Below are 26,880 nucleotides of genomic sequence, written 5' to 3' on the forward strand. Positions count from 1 at the left end.
GGACTCCTGGCCAAGGATGGCTGTGGCATTGTCAAGGGTTTGGCGATATCTGACCATAGGGTCAATGTTTTTCTGTTGGGCCATCTTTACCATTTCACTCAAGTGCAAAGTTTTGGCACTACAAACTCAAGACTAATGCTATGTGACTGAAAGTACAGTGGATCAACAGTGGGTTAACATACACTCATATTCAAATCACTCTCCTTAAACCTCTGTAAATTCTGTAGATCAGACAGGCTCTAACCCTTCAGATTCTTCTCAAAAAGATCCCAAAGCGACACAGAAATTGATGTAATTTATTCAGAATAGGGTCTTAAACATTTTCTCATCTCCTCCACTGAAATTTAGGCCTATCCTCTACACCAACATTTATAATTGCTTAAGTATTGGTGCAAAGTTAGCGAGTGTAATGAATAATAGAGGCAGGCTGATGAGAAAGACACGCGGCTCCCAGTTGAGCTGATGAGAAGGTCTTAAAGTTTAATCCTTTGCTATCACTTCTGCGTTTATTTTTGGTGCTCTTGGTCTTGGTCTCACATTTTCCTGTTTCTCTTTTCTTTTGCATTTTAGTAAAGATGCGTTCTTATCACCTTATTAGGGGTCCAAACAGTGGTCTGGTCTTCATCTGTATTTATTATCTAACTCTGGACTAATGCTAATGCTGACTTTAAATCTTGCCTGCGCATGCTGTAATTCAAACTTTTTTTTATTATTATTTTTGAAATATAAAAATTCAACATATCTCTTTTGATTAATCTAGCAGAAAAACCTGGCTGGCAAAAAGAGCAACTTGGGTCTTGTGTTTTGCCTTAATAACGCTGAAATTCTACATCTGGCTCAGCAGTGGTTTTATGAGGGTGAACATGGATTAGGCCAAATTAAAGCTAAGGATTATGTCGAGGATTAAGTTGTTTAAGGGATCTGAAGCTGAACCCTTGCTCTATTAGTTTTCTCTCATAATGAACAAGTCAGAGACCTGCCCTTTCTTCTTAATGGACCATTTTGTTAACATGGCTTCTTGCTCAGAAAATCTTAAAATCTAAGCAGTGAAACAGAACAGGGTCTAAATCACATTCATGAAAATGTCAGTCACACTAATGGGATTTGCCCTTAAAAATCATCTCTGGCAAAACAGAGAACACTAGCCTTTTGACATTGTCATTTGATGAGAATTTCCCAGGCGAAACATGGTCATCTACATCTATAGTTCCAGTACAATGTGTCCAATATGAAAGGGTGCTTCTAGATAAATCCATATCATAAACCTCTGAGACAGCATTCTTTCGACCCTCCTAAAGCCCTGCAGATATAATGCTCTTTCATTATCCTGGGCAAAACAAACATGAAAGAAAATCCTTGGGTAAACACTTCTGTCAGAGTACACTGACTTGGAATTCAGGCAGGATGGCAGTATAAAAATTTCAGCTGACGGCTGGGACAAAGCTCAAACCTCTCAAGACCTTAATAGCTAATACTGACTCATACTTGCAATTTACAGTAGCTGCATTCTGAGGTCATATAAGTCCTTAGAATAATAACAGTCAAGTAATATTCATCAACGATCGCAAACAACAACAAATTATTCAGAGTAAAATCAAAATCATAACAAAAAACCCTTCCCATTTTTATCCTAACCTAACAACTGTGTATACTATATAGAATGCTATGGTATAATCACCAACTAAACAAACAGTTGTTTCCAAAAGCCCCTGCCTTTCACTTCTTTGACCTTAACACCGACTTACAAGACACCCTGCATTACAAAAATGGTCTGCAGTTAATGACGCCTGATCCTTCCATTTCAACGTTCATTTGAAAAACCAATTAACTCGGTTCCTATTGAGCTAGCGAACAGGAAATAAATCAAGTGTTGTTAACACATGGGTGGAGAGCCGTGCTGGTGTAATTAGGGCAGCAGACAGACGAAGGCCTTCAATACTCTGCTCCATTATCAACTGACAACCAGCACCTCCTATGACAGTGACAGATTTTTATATGGAGTTCCTGCTCAGTGTCTCGTTGAAATTGGAAAAAAATAGGAGATTCTTAGGTTATTTTTATTGTTTGGATATTAGATGAAGGATCTTTATTGGCTTCATTTAGATTTATTATATTCTCACTTCTTTTTCAAATTTAGGTGAAAAAAAAACAAACAAAAAAAACAAGAACAGCAAGGAATAAGACACGTATACACATTGCAAATCCTGATACATTTATACTCCCTTAAGCAGTCCTGCTTAAACAGAGCAAAGATCTTTTTCTCATCTACTAGGTACCAACAATAAAAGTAGATCTCGTGCTGGCAAAAAAGACAAAATAGCACTTTTTAGTGATTGTTCCCAAATAAATAGCTGAAAATTACTGTTGTCAGTGCAATGAAGTGTTCCTTTATTAATTAAATGGCTAATCATGAATCTGTAGTGCAAAGGCGAGCAAAAGGGTCAGGATTAATTGCATGTTATTTAAACCTCCATGAGTCAAAAAAAGCAGAAGAGGCTCCTCAGTATCACACATCCATGGTGTTTGTATCTGAGGGTACAATTTCTGGCCAAAACTGCTAATTAATCTATTTCTTTTTATTCAAATGCATGTGAAAATTGAATTACTGAATGTATCCATTTTGAGATAAACCTCAAAGGTTTGCAATTTGCTTGTGTATACAGTGTACTGTCCACGATTCCTGCTTCATTCCTAGTATTCCCACGATACGATAGGCTTTGGATCCACCGTGACCCTGACCAGTATAAAGCGCTTACTGAATGAAGGAATGTTTTAAATATATAGGCTATTTTCCCTTAGATTTCTGTGTCAACTGTATTAACTTCACACATGGTGGCTACCCAGAAAATGTTATCAGAAGATTTACGAATGTTAGAAGGTTAGGTTGTCATGTTATGAAGATAATGTCCATGCAGTGTTATGAAATCTTTTACAGTAATAACAGTTGGCTTTACGCTATTCTATAATGTTTGCCTTAACGTCCCTACAACCAACAACATTGCAGAAACGTAGAGATATTTACGTTATGTTTACAGAAATCATTCTGAACTGAATAACCAAAGGTTTATAAAACAGTAACGTTCAGAAAATTAATTAGACGTGAAATTGTCAGCTGGCTATTCTCTCTGGAAGTGTATGAACATGTACCTACTGCTGTCTATAGAAACACCAGCAACGATCTTACAGGTGTAAGAGATGTAATATGAGAGGAAATGGAACAGTCTGTGCCTCAGGCAAACAATAATATATATAATTGAATCAAGATGGTGTTGGTGACCAGCAGCCAAGTTTTAATTTGATTCTTTTCTCATAATTGAAAAAAATTGGGCACTTTAATTAAAAAGTTAAATGATGTTAGCTCATTGGAAATCCTTAAGGATGCCTCTCGCTTCATGTGTCGAAGAATAAACACATGAATATTCATGAACCTAAAACGTATGAGCTCTGAGACTGTTTAACAAAAACACAGTTTTACAGAAGCTTTCAGTTGCAGAAATGTGCTTATAAAAAGTTTTATAAGACTTATAAACAGTGATCATGATATTAGATAGGAGGACTAAATCTAATATGTATCAGTACCTTGACAAAGAATCTATTAGTGTTGAGCAGTGCATTATATCACAAGGGCTCACTGATGGCATGATAGAAATTATCTCCATATTGAGATCAAATCTCCAGGGCATTTCACTCTGAATCTACAGTCTGTGCTAGAGAGAAATCAGCCCCAACCTCACTACTGTACCTCGTACCACTCTGTGTATTTACCTTAAGACCATTGGTGGTGCTGTTGTGCTTGTACCCACAGCAATCCAAAATAGTCTGATGTGGATACCAAAAATTAAACTTGTAGTGAAGTCTTTTTATCACTGAAAGACTGGGGTGCTTAGCCTTGCTAGCCCACTGACACTAGCCAGCTCTGCTAATAATGAGCAATACATAGACGTGTACTATAAACCAAACCTGTAATGATTCTCTGTAGTATAGCGCATTATGGAAGTTTCTTTTTTTATTTTTCCTCCTTTGAGTCAATGGAGTGTATTTTAACAGTCTGCAGAGAAATTTGTAAAGCAATCTGCAACACTTAAATAAAGAATTATGTTACACAACAACGTAGCAATTAATTTTTACAGACCACAACATCATTTATAAATGTGTTGTGCAGTAAGCAAAAGGAAATCCTGTTTATTGGTGCTTCATAGTCTAGAGCTCAGTCTGCCATTCAGTTTAACGATTGCAAAATATGGTCACAGCCAGTTACCGAAGCTAACTTTTTTGCTGTATTGCACCTGCTTCAACATTAACGGCCCGAAATAAGAAACGATGCCTTAGGCTTTTTGGTATTCAGTCTGTCTCTGTGAGTATGAAATTATTAAACAATCTTCTTGAGGTGTATGTCGTACATCTGTTTTATTAAAGGAGGAAGTTCTGCATGGAGAATTCCATTTCCATAATTAGTTCACCTCGGAAATGTCAACTCAGCGCTGTGGGTGAGCTTCTAAAAAAAAAAAAAAAAAAAAAAAAACATTTTCTGATGTGGGAAGAACCTGCCTTTGAAATAGTGCAAGAAAAGCCATTTTCTAATATTTCCTTCCAAACCTGTAATCAAGTCTTCTCTCCATTTGAAACTGTCTGTGTTTGTGCATGAGAGCCTCTTCCAGACTGGTTAACTGTCTGTATTCCTGCTGATATCAATGCGAGAAAGGGAGAAACAGATCTCTATCCTATAGCATCTTGTTTCATGGTGAATATACTCACCTGAGATAAATGTATGTTTTTTTTTTGTTTTTTGTTTTTTTAAGTTGGCCAGGATGGTCAAAAATGTGGTTGTGTAAAAAACCCACAAGAAAGAAGTGAGATTATTTTTTTATTATTATTATTAATGTACTGTTTGGGCTGCACAGGTCATGAGAGCTTAAGTTTGAATCACAGTTTTGATCTGTGCCTCTCCTTACAACCTCACTGCCATAAACCCCTGCCAGACCTGCCAGAGATTTCACTCAAAACCCTCTGCACCAAGGCACACATCCTGAACTACCACAACCAAAAAAATGCAAGACTGTGTCTTGGTTTCAGAAGGTTTTGAGTTAAAAAATAAATAAATAAATAAATTCCCAGATCTGGCAAGAGTTAAAATCTGTGCTTTGGTTTCAGTAGGTCTGTCAGGTCAGGCAGGGGTTTATAGCAGTGAGGCTGTAACCAGTGGCCAGTGTGTCTTTAAGCAATATCCTTCCCCCTCAGTTTCTTCAAGAGGAAGAGCCTGCACACTGAACCCAAACTTTCTTTCATGTGAAAAGTTACTAATTTATTAAAACGAACATTAAATTAACAGGAATGATGGTCATTAAGAATCATGACACAGTGACGGAAGAGATTAATGAGCTCTAAACACTACCTCATGCTGAAAATGGATGATTTCTTCTTTCTGTCAGATGACCAGATAGCATCTGAACTATTGCACTTCCCTCTTTAAAATCTACACTCTCATTCTGACCAACAAGAAAGGAGTAGAGTCTTGATTATCTACATAGGATTTTCAAAATTCAAACCCTTTTACTCTACCAGTAAAGGCACTGCCTATTCATGTGGATTCACTCTACAGAGTGAGTCCTGAAAGCTCAGACTTAAAGTCAGATATGTGCCACCCTAACGACACAGTCCTAAACTGTCGGCCTGCTTTATCAGGATGCATGTGTGAGTAATATAATTGTCATTTTCCCCAGCATTCATGACTCCATGGCTTTGCTGTAATGCTCTAAAGCTTGCAAATCAGTTGAGCCTACAAGCAGCAAAGATGGCCTTTGTCACAGTATGTATTTCATCACAGACTGACAACTCGACAGAGCACATCAATACTTCAAGGCCCTTAAGACATAATGTAGTCTGTTTGAAAATGAGCTGTTTCTGACCTACTGTACTCATAAACTATAAACTATTCTATACAGCAAGCCTTTAGCTATAAACCTGTACTCAATAAATGTGTGGAGATGTCATAGTAAATGACTTGAAGTCATAAAAATCTGAGTCTGAGGCCACCAGCAGGAATCAAATAAATCTTATTTTGTCGTTCTCAAACATAGAAACACAATCCTTTTATAAATCTTCATTAATATAAAATAAGAAGTGATTAAGACAGTAATGAAACCAGCCTGTCATAGAGTCTGTCTATTAAGCTGGTGATATAAAATCCCTTTTGTCTCTGTTCACTGAAATATGACTGAGTCTTGACATAAACAGGCCTCAAAATTAGAAATTGCCTTTGAAAAGAAGGATGTGAATAAAAATCTCCAGACTGTCGGGTGTTCTTGGGAGTGAGTCTGTAGTCAGAGGTGTACTGCATCACTGTCCTGCCCTACCATGGCTGTTCTGTTGAATGTATCCTCTGGGGCGACCTACAGACTGACCCTGAGCTCTGACCCCCAGCTTGCTTTTGTGTGAGAAGGGGCTATGGGATATATAAGCATAAAAATCCTGTACAAAACAAGGAGCGGGCAGATTTCTCTCTCATACAGCCTGTCATATATGAAGCTCTCTGGACAAGAGAGAGAGAATACATTTCTAACAGCGTCCAGTACATTAAAAGCATTAAACTACAATGGAGAGAAATCACATACTTCAGGTTTGCAGATGAAGCCCATTTTATGACCTTTCATGACCACAGTACTTTTCATTTTACACTGGACACTGCTTTTCATTTTACGGTTGATGCGCTGATGCTGAACTGAATGCATGGGGCATTCCTTTCTGTGTTTCTGTGTGTTACTCGTTTAGGAAATATAATATGCAAATACGGACCATAAGATTATTATAAACATGCATTGCCACTCTAGTCATATACAGTTTACAAACAGTTTGAACTTTAACCCATATCATAGGACATTCTTGCTACAGTAGGGCTACAGGCTGAAATATTGAGCTGACATTCATTAAATATTTTTGTTATTTCTGTTCAATATTCCTCTGCATTACATTTGTATGAAGTGCTGTTTTTTTCCTCAGCAAAATTTTCTTTTAGTTTGTGACAATGTCTATGTGCTAACTATACAGTTAGATGAGCAAACTTTTGAATTATTTACTCAAGGTTAACAAACAAACTCGTCATTTGTCTTTAGAATCTTGCAGGTGAGTTATACAAGCCAAATGGCATCACAGTGTATTGAAAAAAAAACTGATCAGGGTTGAAGAAAGCAGAGATCTCAGTACAAGAGGTTAAAGGAATTTGCTAATACCCTTTAGTTGCTGAACTGGACTTTACAAATACAATCCTCCATATGTGGCAACAGAAATTGTACATCAGGCTCAGTTTCAGCACTCATTGTCCTTGTAGTCAGTGCAAAATCTCACAGTGCCTTTACTTTTAAGTAGGAGAATGCATGATGCATGCCATAGTTAAGCAGGTAAGTTAATTACTCATTCATAAAAACTCTTTTAATGGGCTTCCTGTGGTATGAACATTATTGAGCAAGTTTGTTAGAGCAGCCGTTTTTTAAGTTTGGTTGGTACATAATGGGATAGTAATGTTAATGCCACTATTCAGGGTCATCCAGAAGATTATGGGTTCCCTTTTGAGTCTGGTTCCTCTGAAAGTTTCAACCTCATCAATGTGAAGTGAAGTGACTTGTGGCCAAGTATGGTGACCCATATTCGGAATTTGTGCTCTGCATTTAACCCATCCAAGTGCACACACACAGTAGTGAACACACACCCGGAGCAGTGGGCAGCCTCAGTCAGTGGTATTGAGGGTGGAAGAGAGCAGTGGTCATTCACTCCCCCCACCTATAATCCCTGCCGGACCTGAGACGCAAACCCACGACCTTCAGGTTCACCTTCAGATTGCAAGTCCGACTCTCTATCCATTAGGCCACGACTGCCCCGTGCTTGTTTATTATGGATCTAAATCTACATCTGGGTTTCTGTAAAGCTGCAATGTGACAATGTCTATTATTAGATGCACTATGTAAATAAAATTGAACTGAACAAGTATAATAATGTGAGTTCCTGAATCCAATATGAGCAGCACAAGTGGGCCTTGTACTATGTCCAACTGGTTTGAAATGAAGAGAATCCTGCAAAATACAAAATAAGTGCCATCAACTAAATTTTGGTTGTCTTCCATGAACATAACAATAAGCATAGAGGATGGATTTGAGTGTTTGGGTGAAAGAGTTCTAAGCCGCCATGTGACATGTGAGTTTGCATAACCTGCGCAAGCACTTTGGACATGAGGTTTGTGCTTTGGTGCATCAGCTCAATCTTTGGTAAAACAAAAGCTGAGAAAAACTACATTAGTGCTCTAACCACAACATCAGCTGCAATCCTGCATTAAAATGCCTCAGAATATATAGAAGAAGCACATCTTATGGTTGTCAAATAGTGGTTATCCATTGTTGTTTTAGGTAATCATCCCACACAATCAGGTTTTAAAAGGTTCTTTTATCTCTGGTATGGGATGCAGAATGTTGTGCTGACACAAACTTCAAGCCTCACAGTACTGAGAAAGAAAAAACAAATATTCCAGGGCAAATGAAATAACATATCTAAATGTCAACTATATGTTTTATTAAGACATAGGTCTCCTGAAAGGTGGTGATTGTGTACGAATTGTAGAATGTATGAATTGTAGAATATGCTATCTCTACTTTGACACTCTGAGTACTCTTTATGTCCCTTAGAAGCACCACATGTAGAACCCACTTACACATATGCAAGCATTTTTCCACAAAATCTGGTTTTCAAAATCTGTTCTCCCAAAAATGCATCACTTTTGGGGGAGCAAGAGCGATCAGTCTGTGCCACTGCTCTGAGCTTCTCACTTCAGCACTTCCTCCTTAATCAGAGACTCCATGATTACTTCAGGGTGGTTACGACAGAGTCGGGCACTTGAGAAGCCCTTAGGACTAAGACCCACAGATTTACCAAACTGTTATTTTAATGAAACTGAACAATTCCAGAATTCTGAATCTATACTGAGGGCATAGCTGTCTTTTCTGGTAGAGGCAGTACTTTCCCACCAACCAAATGATTTCCTTATATTATATGTATTCCTTCCACTGGCAAAGTCTTACTCTTATTTGACAAAAGCTTTGAGTAGGTTTGATTGCAGGATTGCATGTAATGAGACTTTCACACAGCTCATCTCAATACGCTGAACTAGGACCTTGTCAGAAGGAAACGACTGTGCAGCACCCATATCAGGCAGTATAGTTATAGCTATTTGCTCCATGTGGACCATTCTAATCAAACCCAGGTTAAATGCTCTGTTTACTTTTCAAACTCGTACAGTCAGCAAGTGTTTGACTATAAAAGCCTTTAATAGTAGGAGAATTAATGCCAGCACCGGAGCCTGTGATAATAAATGTACCTTTTGCTCCTTCAAATACAGAGCAATGCACATAAACATGTAAATGTAAGAAATCTTTGTTTGGGCCAAAAAATCTCCCCACTATCTCTGTCAGATTTATTCGCAGAATTCTTACAACAAAAACAGTTTTTGATTCTTGAAGGAAAGTAAATATTAAAATGATATAAAATTAAAGGAAAATTACTGCAAAAAGTAACAAAATCTGCTGCATGTTCCAATTTCAGAGACCGTAGTTTGTGTGCTCAAAGGATTTCGCCTGTACTCCATGTTCACAGGCAGGCCTGCGTGTCCAACCTTTACTCTGTGTCCTTACCCCTTCATGAATCTGCTTTCAGATATATGTCAGACACCAGTTTGTATCATGTGGTACTCGTATGCAGTATCTCATAGTTAAAACTAACAGCAAAGAGCTGCAGAACATACCTCCTTTGCTTTGCCCTAGAAAAAACATTTACGCTCACCGCAGCAGTAAAAAAAAACCAGAAGCTGAAATGCAGTGAAACAGTTGTCAAATTCCAATTCTCATAAAAATAGCACTAGTTTAAAATGTTTGCTAACATTAAAGCCGGGTGTGGAGTCACTGGGGATTTTCAGAAAATAAGGCAGCAGAAGTGGACTTGAACAACGAGCGCCACAGCAATTTTTTAGTGCCTCAAGCACAAGCTTTTGCAGTTTAATCTTCCTTTTCTGCTTCAGGCTAAACCACCATACTTCCACCATACAATTAAATTTTGATTGCTGCACGTGTGCTTCTTTTCCTCAGATGCAAGATGCAACAAGAGGAAATCAAGCATCACCTGTAATAACACGTGGGCTTAGGCAGTGCCAAACTCTGGTATATTTGATGCCCTTGACACGCTTTGTTTTTTCCCATGGTGTAATGGATGACTACATTATTTTACAGGTGTGCAACTTCACATTTATACCCCATGGAAACAGGGCGTGGCTATTTGCAACATGGAGTTCCTGCGGACTGAGAGCACATGGGGAAAAAAAAGCTAATCTTCTCAAGAATGACAATTTGTTTGCATGTATTTAAAATATTCCTTTGGGATATTGATCATTTTGGCATATTTTTGAGAGAAAAACTACTATTAGAACTACTATTTTAAAAAGTAGTTCTAATGACTTTTTTTGTTAGAACAATGATAGTGTCTCCTATATTTTGGGTGAAAAATCTGAATTATTGTGTATAATGTGTTTGTGTATGAAGGGTGCCAATAATTCTAGAAAGCACTGTCTATAAACAACTGTGTGCTGCCAGTGTTGCTGGAATTGGCTCCAGATCCAATGGAACTCTGAGCAGGACAAAGCAGTCACTAACAATGAATGAATGAATGTAATATTTATGGCTATCGCTACTATAACCAAAACTATGAATCCAAATATTCAGGTGTAACACAAAGCCAATATTTGAACAGAGAGTTGCAAGTGTGTTACAGACAATATCACACAAAATGTACTCTCTCTCTCTCTCTCTCTCTCTCTCTCTTTAACAACCATAAGGTTTGGTGATCAGTGCCTGAAGGGTGTTTCCTGTTTTCATTAAGAACGAAGTTAAATTGCAGAGAAGACACACAACAAATAACAAATCTGACATTTACATAATGATTATTGATACTTGAGATTTGATACTTCAACTTAGTCACAATTATTAATTTTTTTTTAACGCGGCATCAGCAATCACTGGAAAAAGTTAGAGAGTAAAAACATGCATACTAATAAATATATAATAAGTGTAATATTTAATGTGTGAACAAACTCTGCGACAAGCAAAAACATTTCAGTACTCAAAAGAGGAAAATCAATGTGAAAGAACTTCCTTCCCTGTGCCAAGAGCTTTTTCATTGACCTGTCATAGCTGCTAACAAACGAAACACGCTGGCACTTATACACGGCACGTAACACAGCTAAAATGATTCATTTCTCTTTTATATTCTGTATGCTTGAATATTATTAATTAGCAGGTGAGTAGAATTTATTTGTTTTTGAAGCATTATGAAATAAAGTCAGTGTTTGCTGGTGGAGAACTTTTATTTTACTGTAATTGGAGTACTAAGTTGCTAAACACACCAGTCAGTTAATCTCACCTATCACATTAAATCTCTTTTAATTCCTTTTAATATTAACCCAGTATAATTTGGGGTCTGTATGTTGCAGCCACTGAATCTTGATTCTACTGCATGAAGAAATCTCTATGAAATACTAATGATGTCTCACAATTTCATGAAGAAACATATTAGTCCATTGCAGAAAGTGCTTTGCCTGGAGAAAAATGGAGCATAGTGAAGAGGGACGAGCAGAAAGTGTTGTAAAAATATGTTCTGGGCAAACCTCTTATTCCTTAATTCTCTGATATCTGCAGGGACTGGTACCTGCCTTCCCCAGCACCAATTACTGGCAGAAAAATGTCCACACTTTTGGCCTATCCAGCAGTACAGACGAGCTCTGGCGGAACTCAATTCATTGTGGTAATGAGCCTTTGCTCGTACAATTTCCCACAGACAGCCCAATCTGCGCTGCACAGCACACACCACGCTTTGCATGAGGCTAAAGCTTTTCGGAGATCAATGCCATGATTTATTGCTTTTTTTCATTACGCTGAAGTTTGCTCTTTTCTTGGCTGAAATTTTTCAAATTAACGCCATGCACCCATGACAGCAAAGAGCTGCAAAGTGTACATTTCATCTCTGGATACAAAAGTAAGAAGAAAAGTGTGATTATCAGAGTTCTTGTTTCCTTTCTTTGGGATGCATGCATTCTGCACTAGCACTATTTACTCAACATAGCAGTTTATTCAGTCTGCATGACATGACTTATTGCTCTGTAGATAACAGTAATAACTGCAATCTTCAAAAACTGTCCTTTCTACTTCTGTGCAGTTATGTGTTTTTAGTGTATGAATGAACTATGGCACCAGTGTGAGGTGAGAGGTGAAATGGCCCGCTTCTCGCTGTGTTCAGTCCGTCTGAATGCGCTCTGGCACCACAGATTCACTCAACCTTTGGTAAATAGAAAGGCCAATTCGGTAACTTTTTCCATTTACCTGTGTGGATCTGAGTTAGCTCCTGTGAAAATTCTTATCATGTTTTTGTTTGGTGTCAGAAAGACCACTAATGTAGCTGGAACATTCTGTACGGCTGTGAAGATTAGAATTCCAAACACCATGCTACGTCACTTCAGTTAACCAGTTTTCATAGGAAACACTTAGAAATCTGGGTCATTTGGAAATGACAATGAAGATAAATTGCATGACATTACTTTGTGTAAAAATGGAACTAGGAGTGCAACTATATTAACTAAATTCCCGATGTGACAATCATACACCTCGATATCATGGATTTTTTAGATTACGGCCTACGGTAACACACTAAACCTCATCTAAAAATAATAGTTATGTGTCAATGGTTCTATTTCCCAAAATATCAAAAAAAACTAGACTAGTAGTCTAATTTAAACCACCATGACCCTGACCAGGCAGTTACTAAGGATGAGAGAATGCATCACTGTAATTACCTCCTATTCATTTCTACATTTGTATCTGTGTAGAAAACATTATCTGTTCATATCAAATAATGCATTTGCATTTGATTACATCCCTAATGTGTAGCGTAATATTAACAACAGCAACAACTAGCGTAACTAGTGAAACACTAATTTCTACATAGTTAGTAAGAACAGGCTCAGGAGAGGAATGAAAGATCAAGACAGTGTGATAAAAAGCAAGAGAAGGGTGAGTGTTAATTAAGAAGATTTGCACTCTCTCTCCAGCGCCCCCTCTGGCTTGGCTGTATGCTTTCTAATAGGTTTTATACCACGGTGCTGTTGTATGCTCAAATCTGATTGGTGAAAAGGTGTTGATTAAAATTCCTAGAACAGCTTAGGCAATATGTTCATTTTATTACATTAGCATTTCTATATTAACTTACACAGGGACGTGTATAGGGATGCTGCGTATAAACTGATTGAAAAAGTGTGTGTTATGTGATGTACATCTCCACTGAAAGCACTTTGAAGCAGTCAGAGGTAAAGCTGTAACTAGAGTTACAGATCAGCTGTATTTCCAACTTAAAGTCTGCTGAGTCTGGTGAAGGAACAACTGTATATATAGCTGCTATAACATAAGTGATAACAGGAACTAACTTGTTTTGCGGACATAGCACAACATTAAATGTAAGTTTAAAAGGATAAGAAGTACATTCTTTAAATAATAAATATTGTAATGGCGAATTGCAGTATTACAAGAGGAATAAAACACTTTGGTATGTGCTGTTATTGGAAAATGAACAACTTGGTGGCGGCAGTGATGAAAGTAATAAACATCCAACAGATGGTGTTGTTGAAGCATTAAACCCAATGTAAAAAAAAAAAGAATAGGTTGAGGGAGAGACTGGTTTCACTCACATAGTCATCGTAGGTTTTGTGTGTGGCCTGCAGCAGAGGCGCTCTATATCCAGGAGTCCCTGCTGTTCCTCTGGCCCGCGGTGCTGAGACGCCTCTAGTTAGCATGGTGGTGGGCAGGGATGCACGTGTACCCACAGTTCCCCTGGGCACTACGGCTCCTCGGCCAGGTGGAGGAGGTGGCACTGCTCCCCCTCGACCCCTGTGGAGTAAAACGTAGGAATGGGAATGTTTGCATTCTATAGTAAGGCACATAACTCTATTGGTGTGTCCGTGAAAATAAATAAATAAATAAAATCGATTGACAGTGGTGCATTAATATCAAGGCTACTGAAAGCATTGTTATTTGACTGCTTTAACAGGATTCCCTGCTGAAATATGAATTGAGTGCTGCACTACATTCCAGCTTACAGTTAAAAACACTATAGAAATAATGCTGCTCCTGAGAAAGTGTGCTCAAGGATATAAAAGAAATAGTTTTGGGTATGATGCGATGAAGCATTTTCTGCAGGAACATTTATAGAGGTCACAGATCGTGGAACAGTCTAACATTAAATGGGAAAGAACTCAGTGACGCTTACTAAGTAGTTTGTCAAATAGATGCATCAGTGCCGCAGTTAAGGAAGCCACTAAATCAGACATCTCTGGCCTTTTCTGATGCATCAGCTACTTTTCAAGGATGAAAACTTTCATGAGCTTCTCACAGGGAACTTATATTCAGTCAGCACTGTCACTGCCTCCCAGACCCAAGTGCTAGGGGACACCCTTAAAGACACAGGATCTGAACCAAACTTGCCTCCCTCTCTTTTATAAATACTGTACTTACTGAATAACATAACAGTAGACTTTAACATAACATAGTAGACTTTAGGAGGTTCACATACAGCATATAATTTTGATTGTGCCCCTAGCTGGGTTTCCATTGAAATGTGTCACGATTTTAAAACACATTTCTGAAAAGTCAGCAAAAGAAATGTGAACAAATCCAACAACTAAAATCCTAAAGATGATGTAAAAGTGATTAGGTGCAAAAGACTACAATACCCAAAGTGCATATTTGTTTTTCCCTTTTTAAAAGAGAAAAAAGAGATTTGATGTTTGATATGCATTCATCTTCAGAAACTGCTTTATGCTGGTCAGGGTCATGATGCATTTGATTTTGCTTAATTAGATCAAGAATAACTTTTTTTTTGGTCTATCCAAACATTACAGTGTCCTCTGTGAGCATGTCTGTCTGTAGATACATATACATACAGTGCTGAAACATGTGACACACACCACCTACATCACCATTCATTCAAAAAAAAAAAAAACAATTCCATCACTCTTTATAAACGAGACCAACTTTTTCCAGCTTAGCTAAGAGTAAAAATATTTCTGCGATATTTAGGCTGGATAGAAAACCCCATTCTGATGATCTGTAGCAGTCCAAGGTCATTCTGCTTTCACACTGCACACATTCTGAAACATAACCTGCCAATATGCCAAACCTGCAGCCTTTACTGCAAGTGTAAGTGACGGGGAAAATCTGGTCTTCCTCACAATCTTATGAAAATAAATGTCAAAAACACAAAGACAAAATAAAAGGTAAATCAGCTGTCAGAGGTCTGCTATCATCAGAAAAATGTTTTTATTAGAATTTGGACCTGCTTTGACATGGGAAACACACTGATCTGAGTGAAAAGCAATCAGCAAGATCAGATAAACAACAATTATTAGGGGAAAAAAATAAAAAGACCTATTCTAATTGCATGAAAGAAAGAAACTTCAGATTTTATTTTAGAATTTTAGACTTTCCTCAGTATAGAGCTACAATCTATTGCCATTTAACCTCCATTTTCGTTTTAGACCACAACATCTTATGATTGTAAATTTATATGCATTCACGTGATTAGTAAGTTATGGACGATTACACTTATGGTGAGGGATAGGGTTAGCTGTGTAGCTTTTCTTATGACTGTGAATAAAAATACAATAAATTGCTTTATATAAATAAATTTTTGCAAGTTGCTTAACACACAATCTCCATGAATATCACATACATTCTTCTTGTTAGAATTGCTCAAGCTCTGTTAGGTTGGTGAAAAGCAGTTTTTAAATCTTGACACAGATTCTTAATTGGATTTAGGGCTTTGACTGGGGCATTGTAAACACATTCAGGTTCTTAGTTTTGAGCCACTCCAGTGTAGCTTTGGCAGTGTGCTTAGGCTTGTCGTCCTGCTGGAAGCCAAGATTTCGATTAATGCTTTTCCAGAACTTTGTTCTGGACATGTTTTGATATCTCCTTGGTCTTCATGATGATGTTTGTTTATGTTCTCTAACATAACTCTGTGGTCCTCCAGGGACAAGTGTATTTATACCGAGATCACATGGCACTTTATTTGTACGTAGGACAACTCCATTCAACTGGTCAACTTCATCCTATAATGTGTATTCTGACAGCAACTGGTTGTACCAAAACTGATTTAGGGGTTTCACAGCAATGGGGGTGAATACTTATGCAATCATAACTTGACAACAACAAAAAATTGTGCAAACCTTATTAACTTTCCCCCACATCAGTAAAATGGGCTACATAATTTCATAATCATTCATATAATCCCAATTGAGTCTATTTCAGTTCCAGGTTGTAACACAACAAAAATGTGGACAAGTTCAAGGGGGTGAATACTTCTGCAAGGCACTGTACATTACAAAATACAGACGGGGAAAATACTAGTTTTACATTTAATCATTGATACAAATTTTGACAGTGACTCAACAAGAAGTATTTTTTACCAGACTACTGTGCTCTGGGATTGAACTTTTCAGTTTTTTTACTCATTTTATAATAGGTGAAGGAAGGTTGTTCCCTGCAATTACTGCCTGGTATATTACCATCCGTTCTGAAAAGTTTTTATAAGCTGTATTTTCTCTTCGAATAAGGGACTGACCTTCAGACACAGTTGAGTCTAGTTGAGTAGGTGTGCCATTCTGAACTTCTTTTGATCGTGGATGTATATAAGAGTTTTTAAATTGAATCTGTCTGCTTCCATTCCACCTTTATTTGCTGTGCTCTAACAGCAGCCTGTAGCACACTCATATTTGAGGACTCAATTCAGCAGAAAACAATTCTCCCATGTCATATTTAAGCCTCCAGCCATGAACTGGGCTCTTCCTCGATTTCTGTTTTTTTACACTGAGTTGCCAGTTTATCAGCTTTTAGACAAATGTATCTCATAAACAGGCAATTCAGTGTATTTTTATGTATTCTGTAGCAATGCCTGGGACAGTTTCAAAAGTGAAAGATTCACTTTTGGTAATAATATAATGGATATAAAAGTCTACACACCCCTGTTAAAATGCCTGGTTTTTGTGAATTAAAAAAAATGAAACCACGATAAATCATGTAAGAACTTTTTCCACCCTCAATGTGAAATTACAACATATAAAAATTAAGTGAAAGGCAATCAGAAATATTTTAGGGAAAAATTGGAAAATTAAAAAAGTTACAATAAATTAGTTGCATAAGTGTGCAAACCCTTTTATAATTGGGGATGTGGCTGTGTTCAGAATGAATCAATCACATTCAATCTCATATTCCAAAATAATTATCATATAGCTGTCATCAAGGAAATTATTCTGATTAACCCTAAATAAAAAAGATCAGCTGTTTCTGTAGCCCTGGTCTGCAAAGAGCTTACAAAGCATGTACGTTATCTCACGTATCAGGAGAAGGGTATAAAAGAATTTCCAAAACATTAGATGTACCATGGAACAGTGTAAAGGCCATCATCAACATGTGGAGAAAATGGAGCACCACAGTGCCATTACAAGAACAGGACATCCCTCCAAAATTTATAAAAGGACAAGACAAAACCTTACCAGGGAGGCTGCCAAGAGACCTATGGCAACTGTAAAGGAGCTGCAGGAATATCTGACATGTACTGATTACTCTCTGCATGTGACAACAATCTTTCATATTCTTCACATGTCTGGGCTATGGGCTAAGGTGACTAGATGGAAGCCCTTTCTCACAAAAAACATCCAAGCCCCAATAAACCATGTGGCAAAATGGGTTATGGTCTGACGAGACCAATTCCAAAAGGTATAATAATTCCATAATTCCAAAAGTTATGTTTGGTGCAAAAAAAAAAAAAAAAAAAGCACATCCTCAAAAGAATACCATACCAGTGGTGCAGCATGGTGGTGGCAGCATCATGCTTTAAAGCTGCTTTTTTTTCAGCCAGAACTGGGGTTTTTATGAAGGTGGAGGGAATTATGAATAGCTACAAATACCAGTCGATTTCAGTGCAGAACCTTCAGGTGTCTGCTAGTAAGCTGAAGATGAAAAGGAATTTAACCTTTCAGCATGACAATAACCCAAAGCATACATCCGAATCAACAAAGGAATGGCTTAACCAAAAGAAGATCTATGTTGTTGAATGGCTTAGCCAGAGCCCAGACCTGAATCCAGCTAAAAATCTGTGGGCTGACCTGAAGCAGGCTGTGCACAAGAAATGCCTTGACAATTTGACAGCTCTAGAATGTTTTTCCAAGAAAGAGTGGGAAACTATTGCCAGGTCAAGATGTGCCACACTAATAGACTCCTACCCAAAAAGACTGAGTGGTGTAATAAAATCAAAAGGTACTTCAACAAGTATTAGTCTAGGGGTGTGCACACTTACGCAACTATGTTATGTTACTATATTTTTCATATTTTCCCCTAAAACGTTTTGTTTTTCACTTAATTTTTATACTTTGTAATTTCACATTGAGGGTAGAAAAAGTTCTGATTTATCTTGGTTTCATTTATTACATCACAAAAACATGCCATTTTAACAGGGGTGTGTAAACTTTTTATATCCATTGTACTTTTCATTTACCTGCTATGTGACTGCTATTATGGATAGTAATAAAAAAAAAAAACATGTAGTGTTTGTACTATAACATGATAGTATTAGGAATCTTGATCAAAGATTTAAATGATAGAAAAAAATAGAAAATGAAAATACTTTGCATAAGTGTACTTTACAGGTATACTTATTTCTGACTGAAGGTCTACTACTCTTTGAGCTGCACTGACAGTAAAAGAAAAGACATAGCATTATTTCATATTTGAGAGAGTGACCATTTTAAGTCCTTATCCTCATCCAACACTACCTGAATGACTTGCATATTAATATTTATAATTAACGTGATCTTGAATGACTTCTTTTGTAATTCTGTTCTACTACCTGGTGATAGTCCTGCAGTGGGATTTAGCCCTTGCTTCATCTCTACCTAAAAAGAGCAATGCTGCAGTGCTTTAGTCCTTTAGTCTATCCACCTCCTAATCTGTACACTCTGCTCAAACAGGTCAGCTTCCAAAGCTTCATCTTTCATGCCAATACCATCAACACCATTACGCTTGCCATTTCGTAGCTCTCCAACTAGCTGAGCCGAGTCTCTGCCGTAACTCAGCACAACTGCTTCATACAGCTGCATTGCATTCTTGAACTTTGAATTCAGTGCTTTCTGTCCGCATGAATTCTACACTGGATTTCCCATTATTATGAGATTTCGCATTAATATGTGAAAAAAAAGCTCTTGGTTTTTTGTTTTTAGGAGCTAACAGTGAAATTGTTCTCCTATTAAGCACCATTGTAACTCTGCTAGCAATGACCCCATGTGACATCAGCATGGCAGACAACCACTAATTTCACCAAACAACAAATCAGCACCTATATTTTACAAGTATTTCAATATAAACAAGTCTCATTATGTTGGAGCATATAAGCAGTATGAAGGGAAGAATAGCAGGCTATACAGCAGTTTAATGGTTCGTGGATACTACAGGGAAGGTAAAGCTGTCTACCAACAACAGAGCTGCATTTTGGATCCATTACCACCTGAGGTAGTGCAAGCTGTCACTCTGTCAAGGGAATCCTGCTTCTTCTGAAACTATTACAAGCCAGGGCAAGTGTAGAACATATGAAATATAAATTAAAGTAGAGAACATATTTGAGATGTGAGACTGAGCATGAATAATGTATTATAATAAGCCTAAGATGTTTTTGATGAGGAGCAATTAAAGTTTCATCTGATAACCTCATCGAGTCACTTTGAGCCAGAGGTGCTTAGGGCACATCATAACCAAGCACAACAGATGTCTGAGTCTTAAAACTGGCTTTAATTCCCCGGTTTTACGTTTCAGTATTTTCCGAAGCTTCTCCTAGGGGATAAATAAGATGTGAGTGTCAGTCGTGTATGTATTTCTTTTTTATTTAGCCACTCAATCAAAATGAGATTCATTCAGCACTGACTTATGATGACTTCAATCTCCAGAAAGCTAAATGCGTTGCGTCTGAGGCGTAGCGGTCATGATTTAAAGGATGGACTGGTCCATACCGTGTGGCAGCTGTGGAGGTGAGCCGTATGCCACGTCCTCGGACACTCCTTCCTCTGCTTGGGTCATCAGAGCCGTTTAGGTAGGACAGCTCACGCAGCTGCTCTTGCCTGATCTCATCATTGTAATCCTGCGGGAAGAGAAAGCAGCATGCCAATCACTGAACACTACACCAGGTTCATAATCCTTATCATTACAGCTTCTTAAAAAGACACCACATGAGTCTACAGATATACTGGAAAAATCATGGTGGTCTTAATTTTCCATTACTCCATTAGCCTTGCAGATCTAGCACAACTCTAAAGAAGTAAAAGGACTCCAAACATGTCTTGATTACAAAGAGTGTGCTATTGCATTGCTTAGTATTTTCAGTGACACTTTATTTATGGTGATGGGTGATGGCACCTACATAAGCCCTTCATAACAACTGACATAAACATACGAGCATACATTATATAAATAAATGCTTATTCCAACATTCTTTTTGTTCATTTTTGTCGTGACATTAATTTCTGTTGACGTAAGATTGTTATGACACTTACATAGACACTGACTTACATAAATGTCACAATAAGTAACTTTGTAGCTCAGTGTAGTGTAGTTCTGGTATGTAAAAGCTTCTCCAATTCTACCAAGTGCCTAATGAGTTGCTATCAGCAAGTCGGAAGAACGGAAGCTTTACTACTAGAGATGGCACTGATCTGACATAGCGGATATTGGCTCCTGTAACAAATGGCAAAGATCGGAATTGGATTTGGAAAAGAAATGTATTTTTGGAACTGGAAATGTTTATCAACCCCAGCCACTGGGGTTGCATGCAACAGTGTGCTCTCAGTACCGGTCCCAAGCCTGGATAAAATTGGGGAGGGTTGCGTCAGGAAGGGCATCCAGCGTGAAAAAACTGTGCCAAATCAAACCAATGGACCAATGATCCGCGGTGACGACCCCTAATAGGAGCAGCCGAAAGAGGAACATATTTATTTATTATATATACAGTGTAAGTGATTTTGTGTGAAAGTGTTTAACCGTGAAGTGGTTCAGTAAACAGAAAAATTACGGTAGCTTAGTAGTTTTTAAAGAAAACAATATCAAATGGATATCGGTATCGGCTGATACTCATGGGTTCAGTATCGGTATTAGAAAAGCAAAAGTGTTACTGTGCCATCTCTAATCACTACAATTATATATTTAACCAAACAAAACCAGGCATATCAAAAAGTAGTGCAATGTTCTTCTGGAGGGTTTTTTTGTTGTCGTTCTGGAATGTTTTTGCAGATGTATTGTTTTCCTTTAACAGCATGACAAGTTTGCTCCGGGTTTAGGCTATTGAAGTAGATCAGTAATTCAAAATGCAGACAATCCATCATTCACAAACTTCCACCAGAAATCTATTTTTGTCCATACAAGTATTTTTGTAAAGCACTATAAACCATGCAATGCTTTGGATCTGCGTATTGGAGTAGAGGAATAGTATTATGTGGTTTTTCCTGCTGCTATGAGCGAAGAAATGATAATTTTGTGACTCAGCACACAATTCTAAGAAAGTTAAAATGAAAATGAGATCAGATGTCAAAACACATAATGTATGCTATGACACAAAAATGAACATGAATCTTTCATTTAGACTACAAGGACAATAACACAGGTAGAAGAGAAACAGAGAGATGGCTTATTAACTCTGCTTCACACCAGCTATCAGCGTATTGTGTTGTGAAAGAATACCACCACTTCCTGCATTTATAAAGTCCCCCTCACCCATCTGATTGAACATGACAGGGCCCTGAATCACAAGGCCGATTACAGCATGGATAGCTCTTATTTTATTATCTTGTCAGTACCACAGGCAGATAAATGGATCCTCATTTCCACCAGCCACTTATTCCCCTTCCTGTTTGCCGTAACAGCTGGGCACAAGAAAATATTAGAAATGGCATGGAGACAAGAGTGGCCTTTTCATCGTGATCCAGTCAACAATCAATAAAGAGCCTGCTGCTCAGGACTGAGACGCTGTCCTCAAAACCCCATTTTCTTTTTAATCTCTTCTTTTGTTTGTACTTTTGTAAATGCACCATGTAATCATGTCTTAATTCGATTTGTCTGGCTGTTATATGCGCAAGAAAGAAGTTTACAGGAAAGTGTTAAAATACAAATTAGTTACTAACTGCACATGGATGTAAAAAAGGTTCTGAGATGCTTAGAATTTGTCAGGAAAAGTTTGGATGTATACTGTATACGCTGCTGTGATGTTTAAATACAACCCGGCTTGAGGATTCGTTCATTCAGACATGAATCATATATTCTATAGCTATGTATAATAAAATATATTTAGACTATAACACCTGCATTTCACACAATGGATGGAAATGTTTTTAACGTGAACACATTTATTGACAGATTCTTCATGAAGGGTATCTGATGGCAGAGCTAATTATGTTCTGATGGAAAGTGGATGTGCAAGAAGTTAGCTTAGGCATTGGGAGTCAGCATAGAAGCAATAGGAACCCAGGGTCAGAGCAGTGCAGCTACTTGCCGATTACAGACATGTAAACTCATTAGAGACAAATTCTTTATCATACACCAAACACCTATGATGAATAATTTCCTGCCAAAGGCAAACCATGAGGCATGCTCTTGCATGTTAATAAAAATATACTGTATATACTGTATGGCATCTTTGACCTGTTGATGTATATTGCATTTGCTTGCTGCTTTTACAAGAATATGCTTATTGTATGTATAAACATATGTAGGCGTTAAAGACATATTTTGCCGTGGTGATGTCATCTTACTGCATGGTGCTGCTGAAGGAGGGCTGGAGCTAAGTTAAAGCTAGGCCAACATTGTTTGAGGAGCTTTAATGGAAAGTCAGTGGCTTAATTTGGATGATTGATTAGCTCTTACCAGAATTAAGGAGCAGGCATCAGAGATCAGAGAGGGGAACAGCATGATGGTAAGATTACTGTATAACTCATTATACCATAGCGCTGTTGAATCCTCAAATCTGAAGGTGTTGATTAATTTTCTAAATCAGCACAGCTCTGACAGTAGATCTGGCTGCAATTCAAATGATAGGTTTATATAACGTGTCCTTTCGTAATACATTATCGTTTCTATAGTAACAACTCGTTCACAGAGACTTGTATGCCAGATGCTACACATAACCTAATGCTAATAATGATGAATAACCGATGAATAACATGTTGTTATTTAACAAAGAACTATATATAATTGTTCATATGGTGAAGATTTGTATTAGGAAGGAGTCCCAGGGGGTCAGCCACGGAAAAGTCTTCAGAACAAAGGACACTGTGCTTTTTTTTGTCTTATTAACTTCAAGATAAAGAAAAAAGAGAGGCTGTTTTTATAGCTGCTATAATATAACCCTGTTACCAGGACGTTCCACAACATTAAATGTACACTATATGGCCAAAAGTTTGTAGACACCTGACCATCACACCCATATGTGCTTTTTGATCATCCTATTCCAGATTTAGTCTCCCTTTGCTGTTACAATAACCTCCACTATTCTGGGAAGGCTTTCATTAGATTCTGGAGCATGGCTATGGGGATTTGCTCATTCAGCCACAAGAGTATTAGTGAGCTCATGCACTGATGTCGGGCGAAGAGGCCTGGGGTGCAGTAGCAGTTCCAGTTCATCCCAAACATGTTCAATGGGGTTGAGGTCAGGGCTCTGTGCAGGCCACTCGACTTCTGCCACAGTGATCATGACAAACCTTGTCTTCATGGACCTCGCTTTATGCACAGAGGCATCACTGGAAGAGGTTTTGGCCCCTTAGTTGGAGTGAAGGGAAATGTTAATGCTGAATGGGATGTTCAAAAAGCACCTTGTGGGTGTGATGGTCTAATATCCACAAAGTATCCAAAAGCACATGTGGGTGTGATGGTCTAATATCCACAAAGTATCCAAAAGCACATGTGGTTGTGATGGTCTGGTATCCACATAGTGTACTTCTGATTTCCTTGCTCAGTTTACGTACATAACAGTACATTTTTTGCTCTGTCCCCATTTTGTAAGTTGAGAAGGTACACAGCAAAACTGTGTACCTTCTGGGGCACTGGGAGGACTGGATTAAGACCCACTAACTCATGTCTAGAACCTGCTGCCATAAAGTAACAGCCTGAATAATTGAAAAAATAGCTTTGAGCAAAAAGACACTGCCTGCTGTATCACGCTGGCTTCTTAAACAAGCTACTCAACAGCCATTGACATTCTCAGAACATCCACTCCTGTGAAGAGACTCACACGTCCGCCTGAAATTTGCCAACTAGTGGCACGAATCCCAGCTCTCAGCCCTGCTCTCTATCCAACCAGGCAAACGAAGAAGCACCACTCACATCAATATTCTGAAAAGCCAAGAAAAGCCACTGCCAGAATCATTCCAGCCCATACCTCACAGCAGAAATGAATATACGTATGCACTACAGTCTTATCTTTGTTTGGCAAAAAAGATTGCATTGAAGCTATTGTTTCTCAGTAGAAAAATACCCCATGGAAAAGCCCAAAATGGTATTTCCTCAAGCTCAATCACTGGGAATTAAATGTTAAAATGGGAATTCATATAAAAATGAAATTTATTTTAGAAAGCACTTATACTGTATATAACCTTAATATACAAACTTTAATCGAATTAAGGAATAAAGCTCTTGTGAGTGAGCTGTTATAAGAAAATAATCAAAGATGCAGTGGTGTGATGCAGACCAACATGAAGCCAAGTTGATTATTTTCTTGAATATTAAGTTGATTATTTTCCTATAACAGCACATCCCAAAGTAATAGTCGTATACCACAGCAATTTCAACACTTTCTTTTATTTATTAACATTTACACATTGTACATTTTATCCGTTTAGTGTTGTTGTGGAACGTCCATGAATCAGGTCAGTTCCAGTTATCACTAAGCAGCACCAGTCTCTCTGTTTCTCTGTCTTGAAGTTAATAAGACAGTGATATGCACCATATTACAGAGAATTCCCAGTATCAGAAATCTTACAGCTTTACCCCTGACTGTTACAAAGCATGGACAATGAAGACTCCTTCCATAAATGCTACAAAAATGTCTCCTCAAAACTTCACCATATGAACAATTACACATTTTGTACACTTTTACACTTTTACACTTATGTAAAGAGTCTGCTATACAAGTCCCTGTGGAAGTAACTATAGAAACAATAATGTATTAGAATGAGTGCATTGATATAATTGTGATTTCCCTTGTAGCTAGAACTAACGTCAGAGATTCTGTTACAGAAATGTAATCAATCAGAATCAGGAATTCAACAGCACTGTGGTATAAACCACTTTAATGAATTCCAAATGAATAATATATTGATTTTGGTCACATGATTGAAAATAAACTCCAGCACTAATGTATAACCCTGGTCTAAATCTTGTCTTGTCACAATATACAGTAAAACCCCCATATCCGCTGTTTCAGTTACCGCGGTTTCACTTAACCACGGTTGACCGCCATCCAAAAAAAATTAAATAGAATATTCCAGAAATACAGTAAACATTCATAATTTAAGTTGTGTGCCATTCTGAGTAACATGATGAAATCTCATGTGGATCTCGGTTATCAGATCAACTCACACTATCACAGTGCTTGTGTTCAAGTAACCCTTATTTTGCTTAATAATGGCCCCAAAGCACAAGAGTAGTGATGATGGCAAATGTGCCGAAGAGAAGTCGTGAAATGCTTCCTTTACGTGAAAATGTGAAAATTCTCGATTTAATAGGGAAAGAAAAAAATTTGTATGCTGAGGTTGCTAAAATGTGTAGTAAGCACGAATCTTCTATCTGTGAAATTGTTAAAAAATAAAAATAAATTTGTGATACAATTGCTGTAGCACTTCTAAATATTTTAAAAGAGAGAGAGCGACCACATTCACATAACTTGTATTATTATAGTTGTTCTATTTTATTAGTAGTTATTGTTGTTAATGTTTTGTTGTGCCTAATTTATATATTAGACTTTATCATAGGTATGTACATCATATAGTGTTAGCTACTATCTGCGGTTTTAAGCATCCACTGGGGGCTTGGAACCTACCTCCCCGCAGATATGGAGGTCCTACTGTACTTATTAGTCCATTGCATTTAATCTCTTTTGTATAAAATCCCTAGTATTTTATTATGATAAATGATTGAGCTTTTGACTGCACATTGCCAACAAACAGGTCTACCACCACTGCTAACAATGCTATAAGGGAATATTACTATACGTTCATGGTCTGTTTCTCGTCTGACATCTCTACACGTCTCCTCACTAATGAATGCCCCACAATCAACAGTGCTTCTGTGGTGTACGACTCTCACCTGATAGAAATACAGCAGATGGCAGTACAGTGCGTTGCCGATGCCTTATGGGTGGTAAACAACTGTGGAGATACTGACAAAGCTATCATACACAGAACTTGTGTGCATTCAGTAGAAACCTAAAAAATCTAATGGGCCAGGTGCCATGAAGCTGTATAGAGCTATGCTACCATCTATTCTAACTATTAGAGATACCTTTAATGTCCCCGTTATTCATTCATCTTCACTAACTGCTTTATCCTGATCAGGGTTGTAGTGGATCCGGAGCCATTCCCAGGAACACTTAGTGCTGGAATTCACCTGGATAGGACACCAGTCCATCGCAGGGCACCATGCACACACACACACACACACACACACACACACCCCTTTGCACCTAGGATCAATTTAGCATAGCCAATTAGTTTTTGGATAGTGC

General features: G+C 37.8%; 1 protein-coding gene across 5 annotated transcripts in view; it reads right to left on the reverse strand.

The window, feature by feature from the left end:
* The window catches only part of khdrbs2 (KH domain containing, RNA binding, signal transduction associated 2), a 99,281-nt gene that overhangs the window by 24,970 nt on the left and 47,431 nt on the right, over nucleotides 1–26,880 (reverse strand). For all 5 annotated transcript variants that reach the window (XR_008301496.1, XR_008301494.1, XR_008301495.1 and 2 more), the window contains exons 5-6: nucleotides 20,129–20,256; nucleotides 13,763–13,961 (exon numbers count right to left, since the gene is read on the reverse strand). Coding sequence is in view for 2 of the 5 variants with exons in the window: in XM_026934461.3 (XP_026790262.1) it covers nucleotides 13,763–13,961; nucleotides 20,129–20,256 (327 nt within the window). In the remaining 3 variants the exon portion in view is untranslated. The remainder of the gene's footprint in view (nucleotides 1–13,762; nucleotides 13,962–20,128; nucleotides 20,257–26,880) is intronic.

The sequence above is a fragment of the Pangasianodon hypophthalmus genome, chromosome 3 (assembly GCF_027358585.1).
Source record: "Pangasianodon hypophthalmus isolate fPanHyp1 chromosome 3, fPanHyp1.pri, whole genome shotgun sequence".
NCBI lineage: Eukaryota > Metazoa > Chordata > Actinopteri > Siluriformes > Pangasiidae > Pangasianodon > Pangasianodon hypophthalmus.